This window comes from Ailuropoda melanoleuca, chromosome 5 (assembly GCF_002007445.2).
Source record: "Ailuropoda melanoleuca isolate Jingjing chromosome 5, ASM200744v2, whole genome shotgun sequence".
Lineage (NCBI taxonomy): Eukaryota > Metazoa > Chordata > Mammalia > Carnivora > Ursidae > Ailuropoda > Ailuropoda melanoleuca.
In genome coordinates this window covers 11226307-11246186 of record NC_048222.1, presented here as the reverse complement: position 1 = coordinate 11246186, position 19880 = coordinate 11226307, and the positions used below count along the sequence as shown (strand labels likewise).

The window sequence follows — 19880 nt, the reverse complement described above, 5'->3', positions numbered from 1 at the left end:
CGAGAAGTTGAAGCCCAAGACGTGAACGACTGTTGGACGGGATGTCCCCCCCACCCCCAAGCCACGTCCCCCGCAGCAGCAGCAGCTCTGGGCTGGGCCCTTCCCCATCCCTTGGAAGTGACGGATTCCCAGTGTCCACCCGTCACTCTCTGGTGTCCCTTTATAAACAAGGGTGACTTTTACGGGTCCCAGAATTACCGCTGGGTCCAGGCCATGCAGAGAGGCTGCTTGGCTCACCTGGTTCCCACAGAACCGAATGTGGAGTTTGTCGGGGGTGGGAACACGGGAGCTGTCTGTGCAGGAGAGGGCGGGCATCCTTCACTTGGCCGGAGAGAGGCGGCACATCCCTGTTCCGCGGGGCCCCGTCCCCCTGACCAGCCGCTGGCGGCCACGTGCCCGGGCTTGCCCCGTGACCTGCATGGGAGCCGGGCCCCATGAGTGCGTTTGTTCTTTTCTCTCCCTGGTATTTTGGTTTCCTTCCTTTTTTAGCACCTTGATTTAAAAATTCTGTGGGCAGAGCGTGCTGTTCTGTGGAGCACACAGACTGGCAGATTCGTCTTTTCTTGGAACACGGTGTGTGTGTCCTGTTCCTAAGTGGGCTCAGGGTCTTGCTGCCGTAAATGTCCTTAGCCTGTGACAGGTGATGGCGGGTGAGTGGACAGGTTGTCATCGTGAAACGTCGATTTCCTGGAAGACCACTTAGCAGGAGTGTTAAAATCCACCCAGGAGACCGTGCTGCGGGCACGTGGGCAGTCGTTATGATTTTGTGCGGGAGGCTAGGCATGTGTCGGTCCAAAGATCTCGAAAGCCAGTGTCACGGACTTGAGTCCACGGCCGTGTCTGCGGCGTGCCTCTGTGTGAGAGCCAGCGGCCGGCTCTGCTGGGTTCCCCGCGGGGAGAGGTCGCCCTCTCAGAAGGTACTAATTCTGCTTGTCTTGTCCCTCCCTCTGCTTTTCCTGCCACCTCTCAGGTTTCGAAGGTAAATGGAGTCACTCGAATGTCATCTCTGGGTACAAGTGCAACCAGTGCCAAAAAGATGCGCGAAGTCAGACCTTCACCGTCCAAAACTGTGAAGTACACTGCAACGGTGACGAAGGGGACTGTCACATACACCAAAGCCAAGAGAGAACTGGTCAAGGAAACCAAACCCAATCACCACAAGCCCAGTTCCGCTGTCAACCACACAATCTCAGGGAAAACTGAAAGTAGCAATGCAAAAACCCGCAAACAGGTGCTATCCCTCGGGGGGGCGTCCAAGTCCACCGGGCACGCCGTCAATGGCCTCAAGGTCAGTGGCAGGTTGAACCCAAAGTCATGCACTAAGGAGGTGGGGGGGCGGCAGCTGAGGGAGGGGCTGCGGAACTCCAAGAGGAGACTGGAAGAGGCACAGCAGGCCGAGAAGCCGCAGTCCCCGCCCAAGAAGATGAAAGGGACGGCCGGCTCTGCCGAGGCCCCCGGCAGAAAGGCGGCGGCGGCTCCCGTGTTGCCGGCCCCCGCGGACAAGGCTCTGCTGCACGGGCACGTGAAGAAGGAAGTGCCTGAGCGCAGCCTGGAAAGGAACCGGCCGAAGCGGGCCACGGCCGGCAAGAGCGCGCCAGGCAGGCAAGCACACGGCAAGACGGACGGCGCCTCCTGTGAAAATCGTTCTACCTCGCAAACGGAGCCCTTGCACAAGCCGCACGAGGCGGCGGCCAAGCCTGACAAGGGGGGCGGCCGGGCCGGCTGGGCGGCCATGGACGAGATCCCCGTGCTCAGGCCGTCCGCCAAGGAGTTCCACGACCCGCTCGTCTACATCGAGTCGGTCCGCGCTCAGGTGGAGAAGTACGGCATGTGCAGGGTGATCCCCCCTCCGGACTGGCGGCCCGAGTGCAAGCTCAACGACGAGATGCGGTTCGTGACGCAGATTCAGCACATCCACAAGCTGGGCCGGCGCTGGGGCCCCAACGTGCAGCGGCTGGCCTGCATCAAGAAGCACCTCAGATCTCAGGGCATCACTATGGACGAGCTCCCGCTCATAGGTGAGGTCCCCCGCGCCCCCCGGCGCCCCTTTCCTCCAGCCACCCCTTCAACCGGGGCTAAGACGGGGAGGAGCTCGCCCTGGGCAGGGTGGTTTCTCTGGAAGCCTGTCGGCCTTGGCCTGTAGATGCCTGTCTCTGCCCTGTGTTCTCGTGGGCTTCCCTTGTACGCGTATCCTCATGCCATAAGGACTTCAGTCGTATTGTGGGTTAGGTGCTGTCCCCCCAGGGCGGGGGGGTGTCCAGGACACTTCATTTTACCTTCATCACCTCTTTAAAAACCCTCTGGGGCTTGAACACTTGAATATGTGGGTGACCCAGGCCAGCCCACTTTTTCTCTGTGTCCTCCTTGTTTTTCTTTGCCCGTCACTTTCTCTGGTGACCTGTGGGGTCCTTTCAGTGACCACAGATCAGGAGATGGGTTTAAATTTCCCTTGAGAGTGGGGACCACGGTACAGCTCACCTCGGGGGGCTCCCCTGTGTGAGTGAGCATCCCTACAGATGTGGGGGCCCCGGCCACAGGCAGAGCCCACGTACAGGCCCTTCCGAGCCCCCAGTGTCCTCCCCTGCTGCAGCTTGCTCCTCGAGGATTCACTCACTCTGTCTGCAGAGTGCTGGCGGGGTTCCTTTGGGGACAGCGGGTAAGGTCACACACAGCCTCCCTGGTTCAGCTCCAGCCCGGTGAAACGGGGCATATTGCTGCCTCCATTTCGGAGGTCCCGAGTTTGCAGGGGCAGGGAGAAGAGGAGCCATTTCAGCCGTCCTAGTGTCAGGAGTTGGCAGGAAGCTCGGGCTTCCTGCAAGATGGAGGCCTCATTATTCTCTCAGCAGGTGCCTGCCACGGCTAACGCCTGAGTGGGAATCACTTAATTTGAAAAAATCCTCGGTTTGGGGTCTGTGCTCAGGGACGGCACGTTGTCAGCTGACGCTGTGGGGCTGTGGGTACGGGCTGAGCAGGCGTGAGCGTTTGGTGCGGGTTGTGCCCTTGCTGTGTTCAGAGCAGCACCAGGCGCCCCAGGCCACGGTGAGAGGTCTGAGTCCCTCCACCCACCCTGCTGGGGGACCGTGGGTCTTCGGGGGACAGGTAAGGTAATCGGGTGATGTCATAATGACAGCTGGTAACGGTTGGTTCAGTGTAGGTTCTTGCTCCACTCCTTCTCGTAGCCCTTGGGGCCAAGTGGATGTGTCCCTGTTGTGTGTGTTTGCACTCTTTGCCGCTGTCCCCAAGTGTAGAGCCTTGCCTGTCGCCATCTGTAGAAGGGGGGCTGCCTGTAGAGGCCTCGGGCCCTGGGCCTGAGCTTGGCCTCCCCACAGAGCGCGGGGCTTCACGGTTTTGAAGCCACGTTGCAGAATGTGCCAGTGCAGGTACTCCTCCTGCGTCTGTTCCCAGCCCCTCGGGGAGCAGGGGGCGTGGGAGGCGCTTTGCTCCTTGGCAGCCAGGCGGCCCTGCAAAGGGGCCGATGGGAGCCGGTGAGGAGCCCACGAAATTTCCAAGGAGTGTGTGCATTTTCAGGTGCTTCTGGATTCTAATGATCTACAAGAGTGAAAGATTCGAAAGTTCTGGCTTGCCTCCTTTCTAGTCCTGTGACGTGAGCCGTGGGGGCCGGCTGGGGCGGCTGGCTTCCCTGTCCGCGTCCGCGAGTGCGCTCCGTCCCACCAGCCTTCCCTCTCCCGAGTTGGAGCTGGAGACCTGGAGCGAGTGAGGGCAGCTCGGCCTCTGGCCTCTCCTGGCCAAGGGCAGGGCGAGCTTTCTCTGATGAGTCCAGCCTCTCACCAGGCAGGGCTCCTTGACATCCAGGCTGCCGCACTCCTGTCCCCCATCTCGCTGGGGGGCCTGTTCCCCCATGCACCCCCCCCCCGCCCCCCTCTGGGGGTCCAGTGATGCCTGGCCTGCCCTGCGCTGGGCTGCTGTTCTCAGGCGGCCGTCAGGGTCCACAAGAGCTCGGCCCCTTTTCCTTTGGATAGAAATCTTTCCTTACCTTCCAAAGACCTAAAACTTAATTTTTACTTTTCTCACCTAGCAATTTTGTTAGGTATTTACCTCCTAATAGCCAGGGGATGGTTATTCTGGTTATTCTGTTCTTCCTTTATTGTCTAGAGGGAGGCTGCCTTCCAGGCCCCGCATAGACAGTCCCAGTCCCTCTGTGAGCACGCAAATATATCCGGTTTGGACGTGCGTGTGTATAGTTCTGTGATGCGATCAAGGGCTGTAGTGAACACTAGCTTCTGAGGTAGGCAGTCTCCTGGTGTGTACGGACGACAAGAGAGTGGAGGGGCGGACAGACTGCTCTGTGTCTTCTCAGATCCTGCCTCTGGCCCTGGAAATCCACTGGGATTGAAAACGTGTGTGTGTGTGTGTGTGTGTGTGTGTGTGTGTGTGTGTGTATGTGTGTATTCAGGCGCGTGCAGGGGATGGGGACAGATGGCACGTGTGCACTTGTCTGCTTTCTGACCTCACAGCTGTTGTGGGTGATGCTGGGATGGGCGCAGGCAGCACAGCCCAGGCCCTGCCTCCATCCAGACGGTTGAGCCCTTGCTCCTTAGCTGGTCATGCCCACTTCCCGGGGTGTGTGTGTCGGGGGCTGCAGCATCCATGCTGCCCCTGCTGGGGGGCCCCTGGGATGCTCCTCCCCGAGATCTGCAAGGCTCGCTCCTCTTCTCTTCAGGCCTCTGCTTACACATAACTCCCCAGGGGCACCTTCCCCGAGCGTCCCACCCCAACCCCTCCGCCGGCTGTCGGCTGTCGTTACCTCCACGGTGCCCCAGGCTGTCCTGGTCCGTCCCTGCAGACTAAGCTCCCTGAGGGCCAGGAGGGATTCCATTCTCCTCTCTGACCCTGGAGCCTAGTGGCATCCATGGCGCATAGCGGGCGTCCCCGGACTTGCCAGGTGGACAAAGGTTTCGTGCGCGGTGCTTTTCGCTGACTGCCCCTGTGCTTTGTCCCCACACCGTCCCAGGAGGCTGCGAGCTCGACCTGGCCTGCTTTTTCCGGCTGATTAACGAGATGGGCGGCATGCAGCAAGTGACTGACCTCAAAAAATGGAACAAACTAGCAGACATGCTGCGCATCCCCAAAACTGCCCAGGACCGGCTGGCCAAGCTCCAGGAAGCCTACTGCCAGTACCTGCTCTCCTACGACTCCCTGTCCCCCGAAGAGCACCGGCGACTGGAGAAGGAGGTGCTGATGGAGAAGGAGATCCTGGAGAAGCGGAAGGGGCCCCTCGAGGGCCACACGGAGCACGACTACAACAGGTTCCACCCCCTGCCCCGCTTTGAGCCCAAGAACGGGCTCATCAACGGCGTGGCCCACAGGAACGGCTTCCGCAGCAAGCTCAAAGAGGTGGGCCAGGCCCAGCTCAAGACGGGCCGGCGGCGACTCTTTGCTCAGGAAAAGGAAGTGGCGCGAGAGGAGGAGGAGGACAAAGGCGTCCTCAGTGACTTCCACAAGTGCATATACAAGGTGGGGCCCCAGGCAGGGTAGGGGGGAGCTGGCGGCTGGGCGGGGCTTTGCAGGCCTAAAGCACCAGGCCACCGGCTCTGGGGGCCGCCTGGACCGGAGAGCAGCGTGCACTGGCTGCAGGGGTGCCGCGGGGCACGATGCAGGCCCAGGTGTCTGGTGGTGGCGAGGGTAGCCTGCCAGCCGGGACCACAGGTGAGCTGCTTGACGGCTTCTGGCCCCGATTGCCTTTGCGTGAGATGAGCTATGTGCGCCCGGGTGCTGGGGACGCAGTAGCCTGCCCCTCCGAGCACCCCATTCTGTCCTGGTGGTGGGAGCTGCCCAGTCCGGCCAGACCCTCCAGGCTTGGAGCCCTTGCTTCCTTTGCCTCCTTGCCTGGATTCTGAGCAGCCTGCCAGCTCCTGGTTCTGTCTGGTCCGTTCTGACGAAGCAATGAGCACAGGCCTCCCCAGTGAGTCTCTGGGGGGCGGATGGCAGGACCCCAGCAGACAGGAGCTCCCAGATTGCCGTGCAGTGTCTGCTGTCCTGAGAAGCCCTCTCCTCCCAGAGGCAGGCAGAGACCCCGTGACTCTCCATGTGGCAGCCTGCTCGCCATGGTGAGCGGGATACGTGGCCCAGCTGTGACCCTCACTAGAGTTTCTGCTGGATCGCCCCAGTGACCCCAGCGTGGCCTTACTGGGAGGGAAGGGTCCTCCGTGAAGACCCTCGCCCAGCGAGCCGTGCCCGCCCTGAGCTTGGCGGCGGCATAAGGAATGGTGGCTTTCAGCCTGCCTTGGGTTGGCCTCGTCACCCCCCTGCACTGCCCGGGCCCCTGTCACTGCCTGCAGGCGGCCCTGGGCTGTCCCTGCCTGGTGGCATTGCCCTGGGCTTCCGATGCTCCGTTCCTGCGTGAAGCCTGGGAAGGCTGACTTGTCCGTGGTTCTGGGCACACGGGAAGTCACTGTTCTGGCTGCTTCCGGCCACGCTGCTTTTTCTCCTCTACTTTATTTCTTTAGATAACCCTGCTTGCTTCCACTGAACTTTCTCTGCTGTTAGACTCAGCAGGACTCCGTTTCCTCTGCTGTGGTTCCCCGTCCTCGTTGCCTGGAGGGGTGGGGAGTGGCTGCAGCAACCTCTCTTCATACTTAAATATTTTATGATAAGGGAAAGAAGGTGCATGCCATAAATTCAGGAGCACTTTTTGGGTGTTTCTGGATGTGTGCTTGAGAAGCTGTCTCAGTTGAAGCCACTTGTTAAGTCCAGTGATTCTGAATAGCCAACTCTGCAAATGAGATATATTTTTCATTTCTGTTACTTTTTATTTAAGAAGGACAGTTCTACGAGAATGAGGCCAGTTTTTCTGGAAGCATGCCGTCATTGATAAGTTTAGGGTTCATCACCAGCATCTGGTGGCATGTGCCTGTGGTGGCAGCCTGGTGGCCACGGTGATGTCAGCAGCTGCGTGCACACCCGCACCCAGTGCGGGGGGGGGGGGGGCCNTCTGGAAGCCTTCAGGCCCTGTGGGTGCTGACCCTTTGCAAGCCAGGTGTCGTCCTCTCGAATTACAGGCGCTCTGCTTTTTAGATGATGCAAAATCACACCCCTCCTGGTAGTTAGGTTCTTAGCTTGTAAGGAGCAGCATGTCTGGAGGACCTTGGAATCGCAGGGAAGGACTTGCTTTAGTTAGAAGCCCATGCGGTCACGTTCAGTGCTGGAAAGCAGAGCAGATGCTGAAACTTCTGTGCTGATGGATTTGATTGTCCTTCCAGAGGCAAGAAGGCTCTGGCACCCATTCTAAACCTGTTACTTCTGTGGGGGTGCTGCAGTGTCCCCTCGAGAGGGGAACCTTCCCCGACCACCTCGGGTAGAAGCCACGCTCTCCTGCCACCCCTGCCCCTGGGCGCTCCCTGCCTCCTCCCGGCCCTCCCCACTTCCCAAGGGCTGTGTCCTGTGGGCCAGAGACCTTGTCCACTCGAGCACTGCTTCATCTCCAGCCCCCAGAACTGGGCCTGGTACACAGTAGGTGCTCCAGGAGCACCTTCGTGACCCCTCTGCGGCCAGCGAGCATGGGATCTGAGGTGGGATTCGCAGACCAAGACGGCAGCGAGCACATCCCGTGCGTGTTCCTAGGCGGAGGGCAGGGTGCTGGGTGCCTGGCGGCACTGGGTGCGTTCCCACGCCGTGTGCGGGGGCAGCACGTGGCCTCTGTGAACCACCAGAGCGTTTCTGCCGTCTCTCCTCCACGAGGGGAGGCTGCTGCCCTGGCTGCTTTCACAGGGACCCTTGGGGTGTGGAGGGTGCCCCACGTTTCTTCCAGGCCCTCCCCCATCCCTGGTCCAGCCTGAATCCCCAGCCCATCTGGATGCTGTCAGTCTGTCCCCTGCCCCCAACCCCTTCTCCTGCCCCTCACGTGGGGTAAACCGAGGCATTCTGCCTCCTTCCCACATTGTACCTGCTTCCCCATCAAGGGAAGTGTGCTCCTCCCGTGTGTCATGTGGGCGCCTGTCCGAGGCCCCCGGGTGCATAGCCCCCGTCCCTGCCGACGCAGGGCTCCATCTGCTGCTGGAGGCGCAGCGAGGGTGGCGGGTCCTCTGTCCCCTTTGGTCAGCACTGACTTGTCCGCCTTCTCTGCTCACGTTCGCTTGGGATGCAAAGCGGCCCGTGGTTGTGGGGAGGCACCGGGACTCGGTGCGGCCTCGTGTGGGGTGGGGGCTTGGCAACGTTTCTTACGCTTTACTCTCATCTTTGTTTTCTTTTCAGGGAAGGTCTGTTTCTTTAACGACTTTTTATCGAACAGCAAGAAATATCATGAACATGTGCTTCAGCAAGGAGCCCGCACCAGCTGAAATCGAGGTGAGTGGGGGGGGGGGGCGCCACACCAGGCCCCAGGCCTCCTGCTGCCTGATGGACGGGGGTCCGAGGGCCGTCGTCGGGGTCGCTGACTATGCCCTTGTCCGGAGGCTGACGACGTGTATGGAAGGGGGCGCACCTTCCCGGCTTCCCTGATTCGGCCGCAGAGTCCGGGGTGAGCTCCAGGCATGTCCCCTGCCCGGTGGCCGCTCCTCACCCCATCCTCGGTGTGTCTTGTTATGCAAGAGAATGTTTGGAATCCCTGGAAACCACAGTTGTGCGTTTTCTCCTCTATTTTTTGTCTAATGGGATTGGCCGATTGCCATTTTTATGCTTCTGCCAGCTCTGTTCTTTGAGTTCGTGTGAGGTTGGAAAGACAGGGAGCACTTCTGTGCCCAGACCAATTAGGGGGAGTTTCTGGGTGAGTTGCTGCGGCAGGACAGGGACCGGATCTGTTGACCTCCCCCGGCCGGGGCTCCGCCGGGTCCTTGCGTGCGTCCAGCTGCTGACGGAGGCGGGCCCTGTCCAGCGCTTGGGCCTGTCGGGGGAAGGACACCGGGCTTCTGCGGCTGGTCAGGGTTCAGACTATGTCTTCCTGTCGTCGAGCACAGCTTATGCCACCTCTCTGGATATGCCCGTGCTGACCACGAGGGTCCCCGCTTCCTGGGCTGGGGCTTGAGGACAGTCCCCAGACAGGCCAGGTTAGAGCCGGACACCGGTCCCCACACTGTGGCCGTGGGGAGCCACACCTCAGACAGCACCCCTTGGAAGCCTAGGACGGGAGTGGCCACCCCGCTGCTCAGGCTTCCCAGTTAGGGGAACTTGGTGTCCCAGTTTGGCCCCGAGTGTCATCCTTCCCTTAAGCCTTAGGTCTCCGTCGATCGGCACGGGCCGCCCCAGCTCTGTACCCTGGGCACCACCTTTGAACACCACACCGTGGCTTGACCCCCCCCCCCCAGCCCATCCCCTTGCTTTGGCCCCACCGAAGCCATGTCCTGTTGGCCGCGACGTGCACTGGGCCCTGGTTCTGGGACACGTGTGGCTGTCACCGTTGCTTCCAGAGCACTCATGGGCGTCTGTGGGAGAGACGTCCGAAGCAAGGGCCGGGCCCTTCGGGGTGAACGGTAGAGCTGGAGAGAGGCCCCTGCTGTCCAGCACAGGTCCCTGTGGGAGCCTCCAAGGGTACAGGCTTTGCTACTGCGTATGGACAAAGGGCACACAGCTAACTGTAGTCTCCTCAGGAATAGTCCTCCTCTCTGAACATCCTCCGTTGTCTTCGGGGTTCAGTGCTTGTGTGGCATCTGATCGCGAGGGGAAGGTCTGCTGAAGTCCAGACCTCCAGCCTGAGACTGTGTGGCTTCTGGGTCCTACGAAGAAGACTGGGCCTTCCTCTTGGCTGGTTGTTGTCAACTAAGTGGTGGGTCCCCTTCTTCCGCACGTTGTCCCCCATCTGCCGGAGGTTGGCGTCGGTCTGTGCGCCTGGCGGCAGGGCCCATCCCCTCCTTCAAGGAGACCTGCTTAAGGAGCCCAGACACATAACGGTGTGGGATTTGTTCTTAGGGCCTTCGGCCCCTCCAGGACGGTCCCCCCTTTCTAGAAATTATGCGTGTTGTGGAGCTGGTGGCACGTCTTCGAGCCGAACTGTACATGGTGATGTCTGGTACTTGTTGGCTCCGGTTCCTCCTCTAAGTGTGGTTCCAGCTACCCAGGCTTTGCCAAGATTAGGGAAGGTGGTGCTCGGCTTCCAGAATGAAAACTGAAAACAAAATGACAAAGTGCTTCTGGGTTGGGGGAGTTGCCGAAGGGAGACTGAGCTCCTCTGACCTGTTAGCAGAACTCGTTCCGGGCTCTCTGGATAGGACTCGTTACTGTCACCTGGTAGGCTCTTAACGCTGGCGGTGTGACATCCCCCCCAGCCCGCCTGATCTCATTGGCCTGGTTCACAGCCCGGCCGGATGTCGTCCTCACTGCTGGCGATTCTAGCCTACAGCCCGGTCCAACGGCCCCACAGAGAGGCCAGGATCCCTGGTGCTGGGAGTGAGGGGGTGAGGTGTGCGTCTGTCGAGATGCCGGACCTGGAGACAGTGTTCGTCAGTCTGAGGATGTGAGGACGACTTTCTTCCCTCCTGCGATTGCTTTCCCCCACCTCTCCTATAAATGACTTAAAATACACACGAAGAAATCATCTTCACTCTTTCTAAGCATCCGGTTGAGTGGCATTAAGCACATTCACGTTGGTACGTGACGGTCACCACCATCTGTCTCGGTCACCACCATCTGTCTCCAGAATTTTTCATCTTCCCAAACTGAATGTCTGTCCCCATTGAACACTAACCCCCAGCCCCTGGTCCCCGGCCACCAGCACTTTTTCTCTCTGATTCTGACGATGCTGAGTGTCTCCATGTACGTGGAGTCCTACAGCATTTGTCCTTCTGCAAGCAGCTCATTTCACTCAGCGTGATGCCTTCAAGGTTCATCCGTGGTCGTGGCCTGTGTGAGACTGTCCTTCGCTTTGAAGACTGAGTTCTCTTTCGTGTGGCTTTTGTCCACCCGTGCACCCTGTCTGCTCCCACTTAGCTACTGTGAACTTGGCGTATGGAAGCGCTCGAGCCCTCCTTCTGTTCTGCGGGGCTGGCCCCAGAGGGCATCTGACCCTTGCTGTCCTCTGAGCTCTGCCGGAGGCTCTCGGTGGCGGTCGTGCGGCGGGACGCTCCATGGCACAGGGGCGTCCCCGTGGCGTGTGCACCACAGGGCTGCTCACTGGGCCTCTCCTCTCCCCGCAGCAAGAGTACTGGAGGTTAGTGGAAGAGAAGGACTGCCACGTAGCCGTGCACTGCGGCAAGGTAGACACCAACACTCACGGCAGCGGGTTCCCGGTGGGGAAGTCAGAACCGTTTTCAAGGTAATGGGGGACACGCTCGTCTGCATTTGGGGGACCAGGTGGTTTCCTTCCCTGCCAGTCTGTGATGTCCCTCTGCTTTTCTTCTGCAGGCATGGATGGAACCTCACCGTCCTCCCCAATAACACAGGGTCCATCCTGCGTCACCTCGGTGCTGTGCCTGGTAAGCCTGGCGTGGCTGCTGTCTTTGTTGTTTTTAAGAGGAAGAGTGGGGTTGGGAGGGGCAGAGGGAGAGAGAATACCCCAAGCAGACTTCCAGCCTAGCATGCAGCCTGACACGGGGCTCGATCCCATGACCCTGAGATCGTGACCTGAGTGGAAACCAAGAGTCGGACGCTTAAGCGACTGCGCCGCCAGGCGCCTGGATGTGGCTGCTGTCTCTAGGGTCCTGAGGCGTCTGCCTCGGGCAGCTTGCAGAGCGGGCTCCATGCCACGTGACCAGACGGGACAGGTTACCATGTAGAGCATTTATGTTGGAAACTTTGGTCTTTAGAAAAAGAGAGGGATAGGATCGTTGAAGTCAATAAAGATGTGGAAAAGTGAACCAAATGATAGAACCAGCCAGCTTTTCATCTTGAAATTGGTATTTTCAGAGCTAATGTCCTGACTCTGCAGGGCAGGTGCAGGCTGGGAAGTGATTGATTGCGGATGGTAGGGACAGCAGGTGTCCTGGGGGTGTGGCCCAGGGCCCTCCACACACTGGCAGGGCTGCGTGGGTACTGAGGGCCTCTGCAAGCGGTGGGGCTTTGTGCTTCCTCATCCAGCGCACGCAGGAGTCCGGGTTGGCCCGTCTACTGTCCCTGTCCTGAGGTTCAGCAGGGCCACGGCACGTGGCTAGTAGTTAACTGACAACAGTCGTCGTGGTCCTGCTCCTTGGGGCATCTCGCTTCCCGACTTAACTCAAAGATTCAGAGGTCTTTTTTAAGATTTTATTTATTAGAGAGAGAGCGCGTGCACGCGCGCACCTGAGCTGGGGGAGAGAGAAGCAGGCTCCCCACTGAGCAGGGTGCCCGATGCGGGACTCGATCCCAGGACCCCAGGAGCACGACCTGAGCTGAAGGCAGACACTTAACGACTAAGCCACCCAGGCGCCCCTGAGATGTTTGTTAATACAGTTTTGTCACCGCGTCTGCCTTCTTGGCTTCAGCAAGCAGGAAGGAGCACAAGTACCTTTTTCTCGCTGGTGGTGTCAGAATTTGAACCCTTTTTTCCTTCCCTCCCCGTGTGGGGAGAGGACGGGGATTTCCCATTGCCCTGACTCTGGGACCCTGGCGCTCTGCTCTGTGATGCCTGTTTCTCCCTCTGCAGGAGTGACAATTCCCTGGCTGAACATTGGCATGGTCTTTTCTACCTCATGCTGGTCTCGAGACCAAAACCACCTTCCCTATATTGACTACTTACACACTGGTGCTGACTGCATTTGGTGAGTACGTCCGCCCTGGGGCACTTGGGTGGGGCAGGGATGAAGATTCTGGAACCTTCCTGACGTGGGGGGGGGCCCCCCAGGCAGCTGACGGCCCTGGGGAGCTTGCCTCTGTGGGTCGGTCCGCTGCTCGCAGTCAGTCATAGGATTTCTTACCTGCATTGGGAGTGCTCGAGGTGGCCGGGTGTAGGGGGTTTGAAGTGTTGGGGTCACGAGCGGGTCGAGCATCTTCTCATGTGCTTAGCGGCCATTTCTGTTCCTTCTGTCAGCTCTCTGCTTACCCTTGTTTTTGCTTCAAGGACAGTATTTATTGGTGGCGGTTCTTAGGACTTGGTGTCACGTTAGGGGTGAGAACAGTTAGGGGAGTCCGGGGAAGGGGGCCAGTTGTGCTGGCTATACCCCCGCCCAGTGTGAACCCATCCCTCTCGGGCTTCGTGTCAGGCTAGTTTCAGCATCTGCGCAGCCGGTGTCTCCGATCCGCTGCGGGGAGTGGGTGTTGCGGGGTGGGGGGGGACAGCTGCTGTGGGTTTCTCCTGCCGGTGCCCACCTGTGACCCTCCAGGTGGGAAATGACTGCGGATAATCAGCTGTCTTGTCTGACAGGCTAGCAGCGCACATCTGTCCCCCACTAACCCCATTTACGGTGCTAATGGGGTGAGTAGGTATTCTCTATTGAAATAAAGTCACCACTAACGTCCTCCCTCCAAGGAGCCCGTAGACATGGGTCCGTAGCCTTGTCATAACGGTTTCCCTGCTCTCGGGCCACGTTTTCATAAGCGTGCTTTGTGTTGAGGCCTGCTGGGAGTGAGGGACCCCCATGGGGCTGCCCTGCTGAGGAAGGGGGTCCTCAGCGTCCCATGGGGAAATTGTGAGCGGCTGCTGGGGCAGGGAGCCCGAGTGGGCTGGAGGCCGGGGACAGGGTGCATGGAGGCCACGCTCAGCCTGTTGTCCCCCATGGACAACCTTCTGTGCCAGGCCTGGCCTGGGGTGCACGGGGACCCACCCAAGCCTGCGATCTGACCTGCCTTGTCCTAGAGGGCGAAGAGCGAGATGGTGTGTTGGTACATCCGTCCTCACAGCCCGACCATGAGTGAGAGGTGGGGAAGTGTCAGACTCCTTGGGCCTTTGGAAGACTAATCCCTGGAAACACCCCACTGGTGGGGAGTTAAGAGGAGGCTGGGATATGATCAGAGAACTTTATGGTGTGTGGATACGTTGGCATTGAAATAATGTAAACGTTTATAGAAACGTGAACGTGGGGATGGCACCCCCCTGTACTCGGCACTGAACAGGATTCGGCCTCCAAGTGCAGGATTTCCCCACAAACACCAGTGCTGAGGGCCCAGGGGTGGGGGGCGGTGGGAAGGTGCAGGTTTGGAGCTGGTCGTGCGGGGGCGGTGACTGCTGACGTGAGCTTCCCGACTGTCACCCTGCTTTGATTTTTACTGGAGGTCGCGGTTTTCGTGGGCCTGTGGCTTGGTGGGACTGCTCCGGCAGGCTGTTCCTGGTGGGCCCTCTTGGGACACCGATGATGACTCCCCCACCCCCATGACCCAGGGAGGGTCTAGATTCTCCTGTCGGTGAAGTTCCGTCTGCGTCTTCAGCCTTCTCTCCCCCTCGCCACCCCTGCCAGCTCCTCAGCTGCCTCCAGAAGGGTCCATGCTGTCCCCCGCCCTTGGCCTTGCCCCGGGCCCCCATCCGCCTGTGAGGCCTGCCCGACGCGGCCCTCTCGGTGTTGCTCTCCTGGGTGCCCAGCCGGCTGGGCCAGGTCCCGGGCTCGCTGGGCTCTGGCCCACAGCGCCCTCGGTGGGGCCGGGCCTGCGTCCCCCCCATTTCAGAGCTTCACACCGCTGCCGTGTCCTTGCAGTGTTGGCCGCGAGGCCGTGTGTGCACTGACCGGCCCAACTCTGTTTGGAGAGTGGTGGGGTTCGGCCGCCACAGCCCTCCCCCACCGGGGGACCAGCGCCCTCGTCCCGCGGCGGCTTCTGTGGGTTTGGAGCACGCAGCAGAGGCTGGGAACGTCTGCATGCGTGTCTGGGTCTGATTTATAGGAGGCTTTAAACATCTGATTTGGGTTCAAATTTGGCTCACACGTAGGTCAGCTCTGTGTAAGAGGAGCACGTTTGCCCGCCGTTGGGCCACGCTGGGCAGAAGCCGCAGTGTGGCCCTGGGTCGTGGGGTGCCAGTCACTGGTCCCTGGAGCGCGTCCCTCCTCCCTCCTCCCCTCCCGCGTTTCGGCCACTCCCTTCCCGCACCCCCAGGCCGTTTTGCAGGCCTGTGTTGGCTCAGTTCCCTGAGGGAGGGTGCAGGGTGGGGCCCGCGCGTGTTCCCAGGGCAGAGGGTCCTTGTCAAGGCTCTGCTGTGCCCGTGTTTCCAAACAACCCAGGTATTGCATTCCTGCTGAGGAGGAGAACAAGCTCGAGGATGTGGTCCACACCCTGCTGCAGGCCAACGGTACCCCAGGGCTGCAGATGCTGGAAAGCAACGTCATGGTAGGCCCAGAGACAAGCAGCAGGCCCTTGGGGGTGCTGGGCCCATGGCCCCCAGCCTGTACCGCTGTGCCCACCTGGCTCCGGAGGCCACGCAGTAGCCCTCTGGGGGTGTAAATGTGTCCCGTTCCCACCTGGCAGTGCTGCACGGGGACAGGGCTGTAGTCACGGTGGCCGCACCTCTGCGTGAGCACGGTGTCACACTCGGGCCAGTGCCCAGTTAGAACTTTGTTCTTCTTTCAGGGGTTATGTGTGTTTCCTAAAGGAGAAGCAAACCTTTAATACAAAACGTAATCTGTCTCCGGGCGCGCAGGCCCCTTCTTAAGTCCTCATTCCCTCCCGGAGAACAGGGGTGTGTGTTAACACACCTGCTGGGGGAGAGGCTGTGCGCCAGGGCGGCCGCGTGGCCAGCTGGCAGGGCTGTTGGGGGTGGGGTGGGGCTCTGTGAGCAGTGGGACGTGGTTGGGGGCAGCAGCCAGGAGGGCGCCTCAGCCCAGCCTGTGTCCCTAGATCTCCCCGGAGGTGCTGTGCAGAGAGGGGATCAAGGTGCACAGGACGGTGCAGCAGAGCGGCCAGTTCGTCGTCTGCTTCCCGGGCTCCTTTGTGTCCAAAGTGTGCTGCGGCTACAGCGTCTCCGAGACCGTGCACTTTGCCACCACCCAGTGGACGAGTATGGGCTTCGAGACGGCCAAGGTGAGCTGGGTGAGCCCCCTGTGGGCCCACCGCGCTGGTGCACGTAGAGCGTGCGGGACTGCACGCCAGTGCCCGCGTGCCTGCCTGCGCAGGCCTGCTTGTGGGGAAGGCGGAGTTGCCCAATATTCCTTCAAGACCGTTCGTGGGCAGCCTAGGGGTTCCTCTAGGAGAGGGGAGGGCGTGTGTGTCGTGAAAGATTTTGAGTTGTTGCCCCCCACACAGCATCGGGAAGACGGTACAGAAGGAGTTTAAGGTAAAACTTAAAATGGGCAGAAAATCTGCACCCATTTTAAAGCTGTGGCCCCTGCTTTGCGGCCGGAGGCCCCGAGCGAGGACTTCTGCTCTCGGCTGCAGTTTTCCCAGGCCGGCCGACGGGATTGTTGCAGGATTTTCAGTTGCTTTGAATGCACGTGGAATTCAGAGTTTGAGAATTCAGATAGGCCGCCTCCCTGACCCTCCCAATGCGGGCAGACGGGGAGAGCTGCCTGGTGCTGCCCGTGTCCCCTGAGGGCTGTGTCGCCTCTTCCAGGAAATGAAGCGTCGCCATATAGCTAAGCCATTCTCCATGGAGAAGTTACTCTACCAGATTGCACAAGCGGAAGCGAAAAAGGAAAACGGCCCCACTCTCAGTACCATCTCCGCCCTTCTGGATGAGCTCAGGTAACCCGGGGTCTGGCTCCAGGGAGCCCCTGAGGCCGGGGACGGTGGGGGTGCACCCGAGCGCGGCAGAGCGAGGCCAGTCCCGCGCAGGGACTCCCGGCCTGCGGGCGCTCCTGGTGCTCGGCTGGTGGGTGGAGGCTGTGGGAGCGTGGTGTGCTCTCCTTCCTCGCCCCTTTCTCTCCTGAGGCTTGATGTTTGGGGCGGGAGCAGTTGCGGGAGCTTAGGCTCCTATGGGAAGGAGTGGAGGCGGGCCCTGGGCGGACTCTCTGGCGGCCACGTCCGGGTGCCCCCACCCGGTGTCCCGCCCTCCTGCTGGCTACCTGGCGCCCGGTCAGGCTCGCCACCCCCGCTCATGCGAGGCCCTCTCCTGGCCTCTGTCCTCAGAGTAGCTGCAGCTCTAGTGCCCCGCCTCCTCTGGAAGCCCCGCCCCCCGCCAGCTTCGAGAGCCCTGCCCCCTCCCGGGGAGGCTGGGGAGAGCTGGCCTACTGCTCCAGGGGTTCCGCTCGTGGGTGTCCCCTGACGCCCCACTCCGCATGCGTAGGGATACGGAGCTGCGGCAGCGGCGGCAGCTGTTTGAGGCCGGCCTCCACTCGTCTGCCCGCTACGGCAGCCACGACAGCAACGGCGCCATGGCGGATGGCAAGAAAAAGCCTCGAAAGTGGCTGCAGTTGGAGACGTCGGAGAGGAGGTGTCAGGTCTGCCAGCACCTGTGCTACTTGTCCATGGTGAGCCTGGGGGAGGCCTGGTCTCCGGGGCGGGGGGAGGGGGGCTCCAGCGTGCAGGTGGCCGCGGGTCAGGGGCACGGGCCTCGCCCTGCTCCCTCCGCCCCTGCCTGTGCGTCCCCAGCTGCTGCCCCGGAGGGGACGTGGGCCCTGTCTGTCCTCGGCTCCTGCCTTGTTGTCAGGTTCCAGGGTGACAGCTCAAACCTGTCTTCAGTGAAGACGTGTTTCTGAGCAGCGCCGCCCTGTCTGCGGCCTCCTGGCCTCCGGTGGGAGCGCTTCCTGGGCTGGCCAAGGCAGGCTCTTAGGCTCTGCGCCTCCCTCCCCCCTCCCCCTGCGTTGGTGCCCATAGCACCCCCGAGGGGCCTCCTGCATCCCCGCCAGGCTCCCCGGCCAGCAGAAGGGCAGCGGGGGGTTGGTGGGGCCCTGGCCTCCCACCAGGCGGCCTCCCGCACAGGGCGCCTGGGCCGCCGCGCACCTCCCCACCTGTGCCAGAGGAGCTGACAGAGGAAGTGCACCGCCCGCCTGTGGGACACGCCTCAGCCCGTGTCCCCCAGCGCCTGCCCGGCTGCCCTGCAAGGGAAGAGGGACCCCCAGCCGCTCCCCGCTGAGTCTGAAAGCGCTGGAGCAAGCACCACACACGGGAGTTTGCACGAGGGACATCTCTCTCCTCACAGCTCTCGAGGCTGGGAGTCCGAGGTCAGGGTTGCCCGGTTGGTGGTCACCAAGGCGGAGCTGTCCTGGCTCGAGGATGACCCACTTTCTCCCTTTGTCTTCACATGCCCCCCTGCTGTGTGCCTGTACCTTCACCCCTTGTAAGGACACCAGCCGTCATGGGACGTGGCCCGCCCCAGGGCCTCAGCTTACCTCCATTGCCTCTTTAAAGGCCCTGTCTCCAAATGCTGTCCCTTCTGAAATACTGGGGGTCAGGACTTGAGCATGTGGATGGGGTATGGCTGGGACGTCACTGAGTCCACAGCAACCACACAGTCCCTTTGACCTGCAGATGGCTCCCAGCCTAACATGGTTGGACTTGCGATTTTTCTGCCTTACTATGGTCTGAAGGTGGTACGCATTCAGTAGAGACTGGACTCAGATTTTTATTTTTGAGCCCCCCCCCGCCCCCAGCAGTGTGCAGTGCAATCCTGTCTGTAGCATGGGGCGCCCTGCACTCACCAGGGGGAGCAGCGCTCACTCTGACAGTACAGCATTCGGGAGATCACGGGAGATCGACAACACTTTGTTGTCAACTAGGCTTTGTGAGGGATGACGCTGCCCAGCCGTAGGCCCGTGTCCAGGCACGTGCGGGGTAGGCCAGGCCGAGCCGCGATGTCTGGGAGGCTAGGAGCATTCCATGCATTTTCAGCTTGAGGATGTTTTGAACTCTTAGTGTGTTTATCAGGGTGTGACCGTCTTCTAAGTCAAGGAAGATCTGTATTTTCTGCTGTCTGGTCTTTTCCATGGTACTTCTAGAAAGATAAAACCAAGGGCCATGCGCTCTTAGAGAAGGTCATAACCATTTCCCCAGATCCTGAAACTGTTTAGTGAGCATCACTCAGGAAAGCCGCGCAGCCCTGTGCGTATTGTCCTGTGCCCGGATGGAGCTGCTCCCATGGGAGAGCCTCCCAGTATTTCCCACGAGCCTGAACGGCGCTGTCACGACCTCCGTGTGGGGCCTGGGCCGGTTCCCGTGGGTTTGTTGTCAAACTGTCATGCGGACAGGCGGGCCCTAAGAGTTGTCACCAGGCATTTCCCAGCAGCCCCAATGTTTTAAGAAAGCATAGATTCTCCTGAATTTGTACATAAAGTTTTATTTTATGATTTTCGTTGTTTGGACTAGTCCTAAGATTTGTGTGTTTACTACAGGTGAGGCGTTTCTCTCTGTGTTAGCGCCTCCCTCCCGCAGCTTGTTTACCAGCTGTTTACCTGCATTTTTATGAAAAGGCCTGTGAGCCTCTTGCATCTCGTGTGTTCAGGCAGCATTTTCCCTTTATTCACTTGGGAGAGCAGGACTAGGGGTCGGGGAGGGGCGAGGACTCCCGCTCGAAGCAGCTCTGGGGTCCAGATCCCCCACGCTGGGGGTCCGTGGGCCCCGGGCCTGCGCTCACGCCACTGGAGGCCTCTGTGCACGCTGCCAGGAGGGCCCCGTCTGGGTTGCAGATCACCTAGAACGGGTGTTTGGAGTTTTGGGGGGCAGCCTCCGGGTAACCGGAACTGATGGGGCCACTGAAGAGCAGGGGGAGAACGGCTGGGGGGCGTCCCCGTGCAGCCGCTCCGGACCCCTCTGCCGTGTGTGCACACGAGGCCTCGGAAGCCCCCGAGCCTGAGCGCTTCCAGACGGGCCTCACTTCCTGGGAGCTTCCTGGGCCCTCCAGTCTGCAGGTGGCAGAAAGCCGGAGGGGGCATGATGGCCATTTACTCCCTTCCTGGTTGGAAGTGCTACTCCAGGTGCCCGTTGCCCGGTATTTTCAAGGGTGGGGCGTGCCCTGAGTGGCAGGTCGGGCCAGGCCCGTCCCAGCAGAGCTCCGGCGCTCCGCCGCTCAGGCCTGCGCTCTCCCCGCAGGTCGTGCAGGAGAATGAGAACGTGGTGTTCTGCCTGGAGTGCGCTCTGCGCCACGTGGAGAAGCAGAAGTCCTGTCGAGGGCTGAAGCTGATGTACCGCTACGATGAGGTCAGTGCGCACTGGGGGCGCGCCTG

The 19880-nt window shown here is 60.6% G+C and overlaps 1 protein-coding gene across 4 annotated transcripts in view; it reads left to right on the top strand.

The window, feature by feature from the left end:
• The window catches only part of JARID2 (jumonji and AT-rich interaction domain containing 2), a 171548-nt gene that overhangs the window by 146718 nt on the left and 4950 nt on the right, over positions 1-19880 (top strand). For all 4 annotated transcript variants that reach the window (XM_034660295.1, XM_034660297.1, XM_034660296.1 and 1 more), the window contains 11 exons: positions 971-2018; positions 4973-5475; positions 8212-8304; positions 11085-11203; positions 11293-11363; positions 12509-12623; positions 15009-15114; positions 15622-15804; positions 16334-16464; positions 17006-17189; positions 19747-19854. In XM_034660295.1, the coding sequence (XP_034516186.1) occupies positions 971-2018; positions 4973-5475; positions 8212-8304; positions 11085-11203; positions 11293-11363; positions 12509-12623; positions 15009-15114; positions 15622-15804; positions 16334-16464; positions 17006-17189; positions 19747-19854 (2661 nt within the window). The remainder of the gene's footprint in view (positions 1-970; positions 2019-4972; positions 5476-8211; positions 8305-11084; positions 11204-11292; positions 11364-12508; positions 12624-15008; positions 15115-15621; positions 15805-16333; positions 16465-17005; positions 17190-19746; positions 19855-19880) is intronic.